At 40.5% G+C, this 15,304-nt stretch overlaps 1 protein-coding gene across 2 annotated transcripts in view; it reads right to left on the bottom strand.

Moving 5' to 3' along the window:
* FGL1 (fibrinogen like 1) overlaps positions 1-14,242 on the bottom strand; it is a 38,749-nt gene extending 24,507 nt beyond the window's left edge. The window contains exons 1-2 of one of the 2 annotated variants that reach the window (XM_075196519.1): positions 14,108-14,242; positions 1,167-1,251 (exon numbers count right to left, since the gene is read on the bottom strand). In XM_075196519.1, the coding sequence (XP_075052620.1) occupies positions 1,167-1,232 (66 nt within the window). In that variant the 5' untranslated portion in view covers positions 1,233-1,251; positions 14,108-14,242. The remainder of the gene's footprint in view (positions 1-1,166; positions 1,252-14,107) is intronic. The other variant, XM_075196512.1, reaches the window with a different exon arrangement.
* Positions 14,243-15,304: the final 1,062 nt, after the last annotated feature.

Consider the following 15,304-nt stretch of genomic DNA (forward strand, 5'->3'; position numbering starts at 1 on the left):
AATGTACAGATATAAGCTTACCAGTAGTAACACAGAATAAAACCCACATCTGGTGAATGTTTTCCTGTGAAGTCTCACGTGTGTAGTATACTGGTCATGATTGAAAGCAGACTACACAAGAAATACTTACATTCTTCTAATAAGCTATCTAAAACTAACGGCTTTAATACATAGCAGTTAGCTAAGCATTGAAATCCAGAGACAAATCTGGTACATGGATTCACTTTCTCATCAATGGCATTTTATTTATTCATGCAGCTATTCTCTTTAAATACTCTACAACCATGTATGGGAAGGGTACAGGTATATTCCCAGAAATATTGTTCAAGGGATGCAAAGAAAAGAGCATTTCTTTTCATATTTTTTTGTACAATGTAGTTTGTAGGCAGGAATGAAAGTGGTGAAATTTTGTACTAATTGAGTTTCTCAGTAGAACAGGCTGTTTCGCAGAGGTGTGAGGTTCCAGAAATACAATGTGCCTTAATATGAGACGGATACCTTAATAAAAACATTTGATAGGAGGTAGGAGTGGGTGGTCAGGCATGAAAGCGTCCTGTTGCCTACCAACGGAGCACGCTACTGCGCATGCGCCCGATGCCGCAAGGACGGCCGGGAATGCTGTGTACCTGCTGCTTAGCAACAGGACGCCCCCGGTCAGAACTACCAGGCGACTGTCCCTGCTTCCTGGAGGAACAGCAGGGAGAGCACCTGACACAAGTCTCCCATCAGCTTCTATAGTGATATATAGGATAATATACTCTCTGTTTTAAATTATATGGATATTAGAAGTCACTGAGTAGTTCTGTGACCATGTAAAAGCAAACAGATGTAGGATAAATGCCTTTATACAGATCACAAATATCTGATTTGATGTCTAACATCTGTAATACTTTGCAGGGTACATTATTCAGGATGCGGTCAGAATTCCGACAGTGAAAATGACGGCAGGCTAAATGCCGACAATTGTGGGGACACCTTGTGTGATTGTCGACATTCACAATGCCAACATTAAAAGACCAATTATTCCTTAAAATAAACAAGTTTACACTGAAATAATGACATCAGAACTGTTTATATAGGTATTAGTTACAGGAGTTTCTACATCTATTAACACCACTTGTGTATTATCTGTGAACTTGCACATTAAAAAAAACCTAATAACTTACCATTGTAGGGAGACCAAACAGTGCCACGATGAAAACAAAATAATGAGATGAACAGGAATTCTCCATTGTGAGGAATCTAGAAAATCTAGAAAAAAAATAACATAATGCCCTTCAATATACATTTAAGTGTAAAACTAAACTGATATTGATCATTTCAATCACCTTACAATACAAAAGTGTCCCTAGTGACCATATTATTAAACAACATTTTAAAGGAGCATGCCTGGAATAATTAAAAAAAAATAAAAATAAAGTATAGGCCATGGGCCACACACCTCGTTCAATCAGCTTCTCTGACCCTCTGAGAATGATAATCAGACAGTACTAACAACGGTGGCAGATGCAAGCGATGGGGTCCTCAATATTTTTCTAATTTGGGTGTGAAGGCTTTATTTTTTAAAATATAAAACCAAAGTTTCTCTGTGTCCTGGTAGTACCCTTATTTTAACACGAGCAGCTATATAAAACACACTGCTTTATAAAGAAGTAACTTTTCAGTACAACATATTTCCTACAAGATGTGAATACAACACAGGGCCGCTATCAGAAATCGTGGGGCCCAGTACAAATGAAGCAGGCCCCTGATGACCACCCCCCCCCCCCCAAATGAACCAGGGCCATCTTTCGAACTGCGCGCAATGGGCAGGTGGGCCCGAGGAAAAGGGGGCCCATGGCAATGGGAAAAAAAAATCACTGAACTTAATCAGTTAAGTTCAGGTAAGTTGAGGGGGCCCCTAATATATATTTTTATATATATATGTATATATATATATATATATATATATATATATATATATATATATATATATATACACACACTCACCAAATATTGGCATTGTCCCTACTAGAATCACAACATTTCACAAACTCTCCTGCTCTCTACTACCTGTTCTTCTCACTTTCCCCACCTGTGGCTGCAGGTGTCTTTAATTGCGGCTTGTCTGGATCCTTGAATGTTGGGGACCCTATTTGGGGAAAAAAAAATGGGTACATTTAGAAAATTACAGCCAGCCCCTGCGTTAAATCAATAGCACCCATGATTAATAATTAGGCCTTCCTCCAATCCCAACATTAAAATAACAGTATTCACATTTAATAAATAAACCTATTTCCCTCCCTACAAACAGCCCCAGCAATAAATGAATAGTATTTACATTTCAGAAATATACCTATCACTGACATTAAATAATTCATAGTCACATTTAATAAAGTGACCTCATACTCCCCCACATTCAGTAGCCCCCAAACCACCCCATCTTAAAGTAATAGTCCGCACTATAAAATTGCCCAACCATTACCCCACAAATAAACTTGCACCCATTAATTAGCCACCACCTACCTCACACTACATTGCCACAAGCCCCCTGTACCATCACACACACATTACTGTGCCCCTTCATCACCATGTTTTGCCCTCCATGCTGCTTTTCCCCCTTCACCTGGCCCCCCATTATCACACTGTGCCATCCTGCCCCCCCTCTCCATCACTGTGCCTTCCTTCCCCCCCTCTCCATCACTCAGTGACTTTCTGCTGCCCCCCTTTTTTCCTCATACTGTGCCTCTCTCCCCCCCTTTTTCCTCATATTGTCTGTGCCTCTCACACCCCTTTTTCCTCATACTGTCTGTGCCTCTCACCCCCCTTTTTCCTCATACTGTCTATGCCTCTCACCCCCCCTTTTTCCTCATAGTGTCTATGCCTCTCACCCCCCCTTTTTCCTCATACTGTCTATGCCTCTCACCCCCCCTTTTTCCTCATAGTGTCTGTGCCTCTTACCTCCCTTTTTCCTCATACTGTCTGTGCCTCTCACCCCCCTTTTTCCTCATACTGTCTGTGCCTCTCTCCCCTACTTTTTCCTCATGGTGTGACTTTCTCCCTTTATTTACTTACCTTTGTATTAGCTTTTTTCCCTCTCTTCTCTTCTCTTTTCTTCTGTCTTCTTGCTTCTGTCTTGTTCCTCTCTGCACAGTTCCTCGCTGAGTGTCAGGCGTGACTTGATGATGTCACGCTGACATTCAGTGTAAATAGTGCAGAGAGGAAGAAGGAGGCGCTGCGATCAGGTAAGTATCTGGATTTTTTTGTCCCCACTACCCTGCTCCCCCCACCAAGGACTTCCGAACACCAGCACCAGCGCCCCTCCGCGCAAAAAAAAAGTTTAAAAAAACAACAACAAACAAACAAAGAAATGTGGGCAGGGGACCCGGTACAAGAGTACAAGAGTACTCCCTGTTACCCCCCTGATGGCGGTTCTGCGTGCGTGTATGTATAACTAAATGGCCAGGGACTTCCTAGGGAGTTTAATTGGGTTTAAATATGTATTTGTATTTTACTAAATAGTATTAAAAAGTATTTAAAATTAAGGCTATGTGTTGTATACCCCACCTCTCCAATGTCACACACACACACACTGGTCACACACACACACACACACATAAAACACAGACTGAGAATAGTATCTAGTATACAGAAATCTGGTTTTATCACTTAAGGACCTGCCTGTGTCCTGAGATAAATGCTGAGAATGGTGTTGAGTAATGAAGACATAAATAATGGAACTCCTGGTTTGTCCATTCTGCTAAAAGTTGTTTTTTTTTATGAAGTTTTTCCAGAACATCGGTTTTAGTTGAATTAACTTCTGTTTTACATTGTACATATTTACTCACTCTTGTGGGATGTGCGGGAGACTCCTGATTCTGGGTAGGTCTCCTGGACTCCCGGCCACTCTCCTGCATTCTGCTCACTTTCTAGTGAAGTAGGGTAGATGGGAGCTTCATTGCTACACATATGCTCACCATCCTTACTCGCACTTCACTTCCCCTTCAGGGATCTCCCGAAGGGGAGAAATTAAAATTATGAAAGTGTGCCTCTAATTCTGGCTAAGGTAAGTAAGTGGCAGCCATTTTTCTGGAGAACACAATGCTTTGAGGTCTATGTAAATAACTCATTGTGGCTCCTGCATTGTTTTGGAAACAAATTTGATTATTGCTCACCAAGTGGTGAGTTAGACTGAGTAGGTTGCTGGAATTGTGTGTTAAAGTGGGTGTAAGATAGTGAACAGTAAGCAGTGACAGTCATTGACTACTGTTAAGCTGGGTACACACTCCAGAAATTGCGACCAACTTTTTATGCCGAGCCAATTTACATGCGATCGATGTTCCGATCCCCCGGTCCATGGACTGCATACACACTAGCCTTGTTTAGGACGATAAAGGGAAGAGCGGACGTCCCTTTAGCGACTTTTTACAGCCATGTTGTCATGAGCAATGACTGTAATTTCGTACTCACTGTTGTGGATCGGTCGGAAGTTTATACACACTACACAGCGGAATTGAGATTGGAACGAAAATATTAAACGGTACGACCAACCAAATGAGGCGATAATCGTCCATTTGGGCAGACTTTCGAAAATTGTGTCACTGCACACACTGACCCGACTTTTGAACGAGCGGTCATATGTCGGCTGTTTGAGCCGATTATTGGACGAAAACAGTGTAGTGTGTACCCAGCTTTAGTAATAGAGTGGACAAAAAGTTATTTTTGATTTTAAAATCTAAGCGTTTTAATATGAAGGCTATTGTGTGAGGTGCAGTGTCTTATCTATACTAGCAAGTGGGCAAAAGACAGGGTGCTGTGTATCACTGTGAGCAGCACACCCAAAAAACCCAAAGAATTTCTTGATTTTAAAATCCAAGTGCTTGAACGCAAAGGCTATTGTGGGACAGTATCATATCTACTAGCAAGCAGCCAAAAGACAGAGTGCTGGGTTTTAATGTGAGCAGGTCACCTCCCCCCCCCCCAAAAAAAAAAAACCAACAAAAAACAAATATTTATTGATTTTAAAATCCAACTTTTTGAATCTGACGGCTACTGTGTGATATTTGAACTAGCCAAAAAAGCAGGGTACTGCGCTTGTCAGCACAACCCAAAAGAAAACAAAGCATTTTCTTACAAATCAATTGTATTCATTTGAATGATATTGTGGAGCAGTGGCTGAATTGCATGGTAACAGTCCCTCTGTTCCCTATCTCATTGGGCATTCACCCGGTGTGGTGACATCTACCATAGCTTCAACTTCAAGTAACTTATTCCTGTTGTCAATCATGGATCAGTCTATAGAGCAGGAGCATCCCAGTTATAGTACTGGCCCTGATAGTACTTTTTGCAACCTCTGCTTGTAAAAGAGGTCACATGGGAAGAAAGTGTTAGAAAGGGCACTCCAAATCCAAATAATGTTTGTCAAACTCAAATATTCAGCTCTTGCTGTAAGTATTAAGGGGAGAGTTACTGATGAATATGGTGATTTGTCTAAAAAAAGGAAAATAAATAACATTCCATATACCATCCACAGTGGCCATCCACAGTGGCAAGGAAAGACTCAGAACATGACCACGTTTTGCTAGTAGTGGACCTGTTACTGCTCTTACATGTATTAGAATGCCCATTGCAAAGGCAAGTGCCCAACTTGTATCTACTCTAACTTCCCATGTACCACCTTCTTGCTCTGAGTGTAAGTCTGTCACATGTAAAACAGCCCCATCAGTGCAATAAAAGAACACTGAAGCAGAAGAACAATCTGGGCATTCACAGAATCCTGAGAGCCAAAATGCCACATTAGCTATATGTGAGTCTGACATTTCAGACACTGTAATTATAGATCAAAAATTTTGCAGCCATTTGGATATGTGATGATGTACTAGTATTAAAATATTAAATAATATAAAAAATAAAGTCTTGAGTCTCTTAAAGGCTTTGATTGCCTCTGAAGTCCAAAGTTTGGGATTGGCGGACTTGGTGTGAGAGCTGTGATGGGAGCTACTAAGGAGGAGTATCCCTTGATGAATTGTCGGTAATAATTAGAAAAACCTAAAAACCGTTGAGTGGCTTAAGATGGTTGTGGCCAATCCAAGATGGCCTTTAGTTTGGACGGGTCCATTTGAAGTCTGGTCTCTGAAATAATATAACCTAGGAAAGGTAATATCCTCTGCTCAAAGACACACTTTTCGAGTTTACAGAATAGTTGATATCTCCTTAATCTACTCAGAACCTCCCTTACATGTATTCTATGCGACTGTAAATCTGGCAGAAGATACCTGTTCTTTACAATAATGGCATTGATAGCTTGGTAATCAATACAAGGACGGAGGCCCCCATCCTTTTTCTTCACGATGAAGAGCCCTGCGTCTGATGGGGAAGATGACTTACGTATGAATCCTCTTTTAAGGTTCTCCTGGACATATTCGGACACCGCATTAGTCTCTGGAATTGATAAGGGAAAGACATGTCCTCGAGGAATGGGCTTACCAGGCTGGAGATTGATAGCGCAATTCCAATCTCTATGGGGTGAAAGTTTAGTGGTCTTTTATTCATCGAAGACATTTGCAATACTCCGATATTGGGTAGGCAGCAATTGGGGATCACCAAGTTGAGCGCTGATCTCAGGAAGAATGGGAACCACCTTAGTCAAACAATTGGTGTGACAAAGAGAACTCCAAGATAGGATGTCACCAGAACACCAATCCACTTCAGGGGAGTGAAGACGAAGCCAAGGGAGACCCAGAATAAGAAAGTTAATGGCTTTGGGAATAATTAGAAGGGAAATAGTCTCACTATGTAGCGCTCCAATCCTGAGTGTTAGGGGTACAGTCCTATGGTGGATGAGTCCTTCAGTAATTCTCCCTCCATCGATGGCTGTAAGTGAGATTGAGTTTTCAAAGGACTGAGTTGGAATAGCTAGTTAAGAAACGATGGCTGAGGAAATTAAATTGCCGGCGGCTCCGGAATCCAGCAAAGCAGGAACAGGGTAGGTAATAGAACCCACCACAAGATCCCAGGAAATGACAAGGCTATACTTATTATAGGAAAAAGAGAGGATATGAAAAGAGGTACCTAATGTAGCCTCTCTACTTGACCTTAGGCTCTGTCGTTTCCCAGGCGCCTGGGACAGGTTCCTAAGAGATGGCCCCCTTCACCACAACACAGACATAACCTGTTCTTAAATTTCCTTTCTCTCTCTTTGGCAGAAAGGCGAGTCCTCCCAAGGTGCATGGGTTCCTCCGGAGGCTGAATAGGTGTCTGAAAACTAGGAGCCAGTCGATAGGGACAACATCGAGAATGTTCTTTCTCCAAACCTTGTTTCTTGAAGCGAAGATCTACCTTTTTACACAAGGAGATTATTTAATCCAGGGAGGTGGGAAGCTCTTGAGAGAAGAATTCATCTTTTATACGGTCTGAAAGACCCTGCCAAAAAGTAGCTATCAAGGCCTCATTATTCCATCAAATCTCTGATGCCATGGTTCTAAACTGAATAGCATATTGCCCCACGGCGAGACTTCCTTGCTGGAGACAAAGTTGGATATCCGACCTGGCTCATCAAATATCTTCTTAAAGGTGGATAGAAAATTGGTGTAACTATGTAGTAATCGATCATTTCTCTCCTAGAGAGGCCATGCCCAAGCTAAGGCCTGACCTGACAAAAGGGAGATGATATACGCTACTTTAGCTTTTTCAGATGGGAAGTTCCCAGGGAGAAGTTCAAATTGTATTGCGCATTGGTTTAGGAACCCTCTACATAACTTAGGATCCCCATCAAATTTAGGCGGGTTAGGAATGTGCAGAGAAAAAGCCACCCCTCCAAGTGAGCTGGAGGCAGTGGGAGCCTCTGGAGGAGAAGCTGCAACTCCGGATGCTACCACGGTAGCCTGCAAGGTGTCCATTTGAGCCGATAGCCCTTGTAGAACTAGAAATTTAAGTAGCTGCTTCTGATTAGACTCCTGTTTATCCACCTGTCCTAACAGGTGTTGGAGCAAATCTCTAGAAGAATGGCCTCCCCAGTATCCATTAGTCAGAGCAAACTGTAACAGAAATGATGGGATACTTGCCCTACAATAGATTGGCGCTGGCTGGCCTGTGGTGCGAAGTCTAATAAACCCCCTGGTGTTCACCAAGAACCGCTGCAAGGCAGGATGGGATTAGCTGCGGAGACTCGCAGGTCGCGGTCCACAGGTCTGCCCCTAGAGGTAAGGGTGAGGGAGATGTCCAAGGTCAAGTAAGCTGGGACTGGTACACAGATGAGACAGCAGAATCGTGGTCAGATAAGCCCGGTCTGGTACACAGATGAGATAGTAGAATCGTGGTCAGGTAAGCAGGGTCTGGAACAAAGGTGAGACAGCAGAATCGTGGTCAGGTAAGCCGGGTCTGGTACACAAGGATAGGAGAGCAGGGAATGGTCAGAAAGCAAGACTGGTACACAAGAGGACTACAAGACTCAGATCAAAGGCACGCTGAAAGTTGCTCTGACGCTGCCCAAGCGTCAGAGCGAGGTTTATATAGAAGGCAGATTTGAATTCCCCGCCCTGCAATCACGTGACCCAGCCGATACCCGGAAGTGAGAGACGGGGTTGCGGGGATCACGGCCCAGGAACGGGGAGAGCTAAGTGTAACACATACTGTGACAAAAAACACTATTTTTAGACAGGTAGTTTTGTCCCAGGTTTCTGACCTACATTTTTATAAAAACCCCAGGGAGATTATTTGTGTGGGAAGGAGCTTCGCGAAGAGTGTGTTCAGCTTTAGGAAAAAGCTGGTAAGGGTCCTTGGGGTATATATGGAGAGAGAAGGGTGGGCTCCATTTATAAGGCCCAGTCTGAGTCTTTTGATCTTCCAGTCTGACAGCAGACTGATTAATGGTTGCACCTCTAAGGTTTGTTTAAATGGATGTCTTTGTGATCAGTCTGAGTCTCTGCTCTGACTGAGGGAAAGGGCTGGAGAGTCTCTGTATGAAAGAGTCTGATATTTGTTGTCAGTGAAACTACATGTGCTGGAACCTCTAATGTGTTGTTTAGTTTGACAGTCAGGAGCAACATGTGTTTAGTCAGTCCCAGATAGGCAAGGTGTTTATTTTGAAGTTTTCATTATTTTATCTGCTTAATAAAACTGGCTAAGGCCAGTTGTACCAAAATCTTGGCCTTGTGTGTCTTCTTGGCTGCTGTACACTACATTCTAGCCCAGGAGATGGCACCTATTCCCCTAACCAGATTACAGTACAATCACATACTTTACATGCTTCAGTGACTGGTGGAACAACAACAAGCCATCAAGACCTATACATCAAGCCTTGTGATAGGTAGAGGGGACACATATTACCTTACTCCAACACACTGGAGATTCCATTCGGTTTTATGCAAGCTACTCAAACCAAATTCTAATGGACTGAGTTCAGACACTACAAGCCTGATTCAAGTCATAACCCTAATCAAACTACTGAAAAAAACAACTAGAGAGGATATGAAAGTAAGTAATTCTGTTAAGTAAGGTGGCCTTGTAGATAAAGTTCTTTATTCAATTTGCTAGGACCCAAGAGATTTCAGCATATGGAAATTGGATTACTACATTTTGTCATATGTAATGTCTTTCTTCCCAACTGACACAAATCTTAAGATATGCAAACAGCTCATTGTGAGCGAGCAATTGGCTCAAGTCACAAATAACATGTCCCCTGCTTCAGCTTCTCCAAAAATTGCTACTACCAGAAAAAAAACTTGCATTTTCTAAAAGTCACACGGATGATGAGTCAACACATCACAAAAATGCAAATGATTACTGTAACATCTGGTCAGGGTTAGAAGAGATGCCCAAATATATTGACACCTACGCCATGTCTCAATCTGATACACTTTGTATTAGCAGATTGGTGGAGGATTACTTTAATGTTAATATGCAAATTAGCATCTCAGGCAGTCCCTTTAAATTTTGGGAGGAAAAAAGGCAAATTATAGTACATTGTAGAAACTTGCTATGGTGTACTTACACTGTTCACCCTCCTGAGTGTTTAGCATGGCTGGAAAAATTGTGATCGGTCATTTGTGTTGGAGTGTAAGAATACTACTGTGTTGTAAAGTCATGATAATACTAAACATTTAATTGTACCTTCACGCATCACGTGGGAAAATGTCCCTTATTCCTCATGTAAATACATATAGTTTCCCTATAAAATGGTGCCACATAAATTAGACACGCTTGCGAGACACTGGAGAAATGGTTGCTATGCTGCTCTGGTATCCAAATAATATGAACATCGGCACCTGGAAACAATCACCAGGGTGTGTTTTTTTTCCGAGAACATATGATTCCAATTTAAGCTAATTTTGCAATAGTCAAGTCTCAAATGTCATAGCTAGACCACAGCTTGTTTTCTTATATGATTTATGTTCCTTAAAAATAATGAGAGGCTAAAATATACTCTAGGGGTAGACTTTGACTAGTTTAAAAAGAGAAGGTTGTTTAACGCAGTGTTTTCTGGTTTTGTGGTTGAAGACTTTTAAGCTTATTCGTGATTTCATTAAAATTTGCAATGTGAGCTTTTCTTATTTGACAAATTCTTAGTAAATTATTCTTCCTCTCAATGTTTTAGAATAAATATATGAAAACAGCATTACACATGGCAACTATAATAATTGTGATATCTTTATAATTAGTATGATAGTACTTCTGTCAGATTTTTACTTTTCTTTGTCATGACCAATCAATGTTAGTTAAGATGGTCAGCAGCACATTATTGGCAGTAGACAAAATGGAATGTTCCATCAATCATAATCAGATGTACACACTTGCAATCGATGTCGAACCAGGTAAAAGAATGTCAGACTTAATTCACACAGCAAATTTGGTAGGTGCACAAAACACATCATACAAGTGCTTTGAACACATAGGACCTAATTTAGAATGAACACAACAACATCACATTAAAGTCTAGCCTCCTACCACTTTAGAACTACCCCTTTCATTAATGTAAACTATTGATTTTTTCCCCCTAAAATACTGGTGGGTTCAGCCTTATTTATGGCTTAAATTAAATGTGAGAGTGATGGAACATTGGGACTGTCTCTATTACACATTGCACTATTATCTATTCCGATCTTTCTTTTACTTTAGAAAAATGTGCCAGTTCTCCTATAACATGTAAGTCACTAAATGGTTCCATTTAAACTAAAAGATGAGGTTCTCTCCTCACCTCTCCTCTCGCCAGGAATGGGCCCAATAATACCCCATAAGCATGTCAGCACAAATTGTGTTAAATTACCTTCATATTTTAAATAAAAAAATACCAGCATTATTTTAAGGATACTTTTTTCCATAATATCTGCTTCCTCCACTACTATAGATTATCCCCTTTGTGATTGGCATCAACAGCAGATTTATAGTATCTAAGGGTAGATGGACAAAAGTAAGGAAGGGGAAGAATGGAACTGAAGGTGCTATATTTAACAAAAAGAGTATTTACACTGGCAGATAATAGCACCAAATGAGCCAACATACTATACTATTTCCTTTTAGCAGTCTGTTCCATACTGGACCTCATATAGAGCATAAGTCTGCTCAGTGTGAGGACATAGCAAAGCTATAATATATTTCTTTATAAGGCTCCACAGACTCCTCAGCGCCATAACCTTGACATGTGGTAGACTATTGAGGACCAATAAGTTGCATTTAGTTGCAGGACCATATAGGAAACGAGTTGAAGTGCCAGGTATCTCCTTTTCAAGCAAGAATTGGCATTTCACATGGGGTGCAATCATCTCAGGAGGCATGGTCAGTAACAACAAATAAACAAACAACGAGGTAGTAGTAGAGGGTCTCAACGACCCATTTTATGACAAGAAATTCCTTCTCCACCAGCGAGGACTGGGTGTTCTGGGCATATTGCTTCCTGCTTAAATAAAACTCTGACTCTGAATCGGATGCTCTTCAAAGTCCAGTTGTCCAAAATTAAGTGAACCTCTTCAAAAAACTGTTTATTGGATGACATTCCAATATCTAGATATGTTTTATCATTACTCACTGTCAGTATTCTATACTTTCAAATTAAGTGAAGTCAAATAACTGGAAATGGTCTGAATTGAAAGCATATGAACTGGAAAGTAAGTAATAGAATCTACCACGCAGCATTACAACAGTAATTTACTCTGAAAACTCTCATCCCTTCTCTAAGAATTCCAAGGAAACAGTCAGCACATGAATTTGTTGAAAGCCTTTTATTGCTTTACAGATATAATTTTCTAGCATATTTACCAGGGCCTTATTAAGGGTTCTGCCCGCCCTAGGCTTATATGCTAGTAACTCCCCCTTACCTTTCATGCCAGACTAAAATGTGGAAGACAAAAACGAATTGATCCTTAATGTAAATTCGACTTTCTTTACCCCAAACCAAAGTTTATATTTGAGTGTTTTTGAAATACAGCTCCACTTGGCTTTTTAAAAGGATCATGGCAATCTTGTCACTCATTTCATTTTTGGTAAAATCAGAACTGCGGAGTGAACAAATGTTACAGAGGGCAAAGGTGGAGGGGAGGTCATGATAGTGACCTGTTTTCCAGTCCAATGGCAGGCCTCTGTTGCTGTTTGTCCCCTGGTCACTGTCAGAAATGTTAATTTATGGTCATATGTACATTTTAATTAGGAGTGTTGACTATGGTTCGTGCTCAAAGACCCCAACATGCATCTCATATTAACACCCAGCAATCAGGTGAGCATGAGTGGAGAAAACAGCTCTGTCTGCCTTCACACATTGCTCTTGTTGGAGCCCTCTTCTAATATCCAGAAAACATTTGTATATTTATTAGTTTGAAATATGCATAATATATAATGGATATAGCACAATAGAAAGCTCTACTCTTAGCCACACCACTCTCATGGGGGTTTATGAAGTGGAAACAGAAGTGGCAGTATGGAAAATGTAACTGGAATCTGATAGTTTTACAATGAAATACTTCTACAAGCCTACAAGGCCATCAATAAAAGTGCACCAACATACATCTCCTCACTTGTCTCAAAATATCTTCCAATTTGACACCTCCATTCTGCACAAGATCTGGGTTTGTCATCCACTCTCATTACATCCTCCTATTTTCAGTTACAGGACTTTATTCGAGCTACACCCACTCTATGGAATTTCCTCCTCACACAATAAGACTTTCCTCTAGTCTACAAACCTTTAAGCGTTCTCTGTAAACCCACCTCTCCAGGCAAGCTTATAATATTCCTTAACCAACCTCTTAACCTCACTAAGTTACCCTATTACCACCCTTTACACAATTCACACAAGACAACAACCCTCTGACCCCAGACCAACATTTGCTGTGTGACTGGATCATATAGCATATAAATCACTTTTTACCTTTGCAATCTGGCTGGACCGAAATGAAATATGTAGACCTAACTTCATGTATCAAACTCCCATTGTCCCATATATTGTAAGCCTTTTACTTTTTGTCTGTATTATCCAGTATTGTTTATTACTGTGTTTGTTCCCAATTGTAAAGCGCTATGGAATTTTCTGGTGCTATATAAATAAATGATGATGATGATATTCATATATCAACAAATGTTAATAACAATAACAGCGTTAAGAGGATTTAATATTTTGTATTTGAGAATGTGCCTATTTTTTTCAATAGGGACCAACTGTGGGTGCACTTCTCCCTGTACTGTATTGTTATTGCTTGGACTTTAAAAGACAATATTTATTACAGAAGGTTATTTAAATGCAAGAAAAACACTTCAGTAAAGTTCATTAAACATGGCATTATAGAGCACTATGATCCACCTAGATCATGCATGATATACTTAGATTAGCTAATTAATGAATTGACTCAACAAAATTACAAAAAATGTTAGACTGTAACATAATGTAGACGATTGTACAATACACATTAACATTTACATGTATTGAAGACTTTTTGTAGACATTATTTATATTTTGTAAATGTAACCATTGGTCTAAATGTAATAGTTAAATGTTCCAGCCTGATGGAACAATATTACACTATGGCAAGCCGCAAAGATTTGAATCTTTATGTGCACACTGGTAAAATTATTGGCGACTGATAAGCTAAATATGACAATTTTCTGAAGCAGTAATGAGATTAAGGAAAGAAAAAAGCCTTACCCTTTTGCCAGAATCTGCTGTTGTTTCTTTGCAGCGTTGAATAGCTTGCTGTGCTTCACAGTTGAGCAACACTGTAACACAGATCTGCTGTGAGTCAGGGGCCAAGAATGTTTTGGATTATCCAAATTTTCAGGGAATACAACAAATGCATAACATCAGTAGGAAGTTCCAAAACATATGAGAAGAAAAAGAGGCCAGAATAAAAGTCATTGGATAAAAAGCAAGTAAACAATATGTAATATGGGTGCTTTTTCCAGTAAATAAATTAAATCCCATTTCATGACAGTAGAGTTGATGCTTATCGTGAAATGTCAATTTTTAAAATCTCTTTATTTTCAGTATCAGATATGGATGTAAAATCTATAAATAAACAAATATTAAATGACGGTAAACAATAATATATTAGAATATAAAGGACAGGTACATATAGGCATACAATTAACATGTAACAACATTATGCCAAGCAGTGTCAAGGTAAAGTACTTAGGTTTTCCTATACAAAAAAAGAAAAGGAGGCAAGGAATTTTGTTAGCATATGTAATTGTTATATGAAACATAGAATATGTTATATGAAACATGAAATATTCCTCTCCCGCCGCTCATCTTCTGCCTCCCCTTTCTGTCTTGCATTACACTGGCTCCCTTTCCTCCACAGAATCCTTTTCAAACTCCTCACCCTCACCTACAAGGCACTCTCCCACTCCACTGCCCCTTACATATCCAACCTCCTCTCCACTCACACTCCATCACGTTCCCTGCGTTCGGCCAATGACCGTCTCCTCTCCTCCACGCTGATCACCTCATCCCACTCCAGAATTCAAGATTTCTCCCGGGCTACCCATCTCCACTGGAACAACCTCCCACGCTTCATGCAACTGTCCCCTAATTTGTGCACATTCAAACGGGCACTTAAATCTAACGTTTTCCTCAAAGCCTACCAGCCATCCACCTAACCTGCTCTCCATGCCTGACTCCATCACCTCTCTTCCCCTATCCAGCCACTTGCTTCTCTTGCAGTTAATCCCCTCAATCTCCCCATTGTGCCTTCTGTCTGTTTCCCCTTCCTACAGGATGTAAGCCCTCACGAGAAGTGCCCTCTTCCCTCCTATCTCTCTACCTATTCTTCTGCTCCATCCTCAATGTGTAAGCTATGTTGGAAGCTTTGAAGTCCTGGTATTTTTGTTTATTGTTCTGTAT

This window comes from Mixophyes fleayi, chromosome 1 (assembly GCF_038048845.1).
Source record: "Mixophyes fleayi isolate aMixFle1 chromosome 1, aMixFle1.hap1, whole genome shotgun sequence".
Classification (NCBI taxonomy): Eukaryota; Metazoa; Chordata; class Amphibia; order Anura; family Limnodynastidae; genus Mixophyes; species Mixophyes fleayi.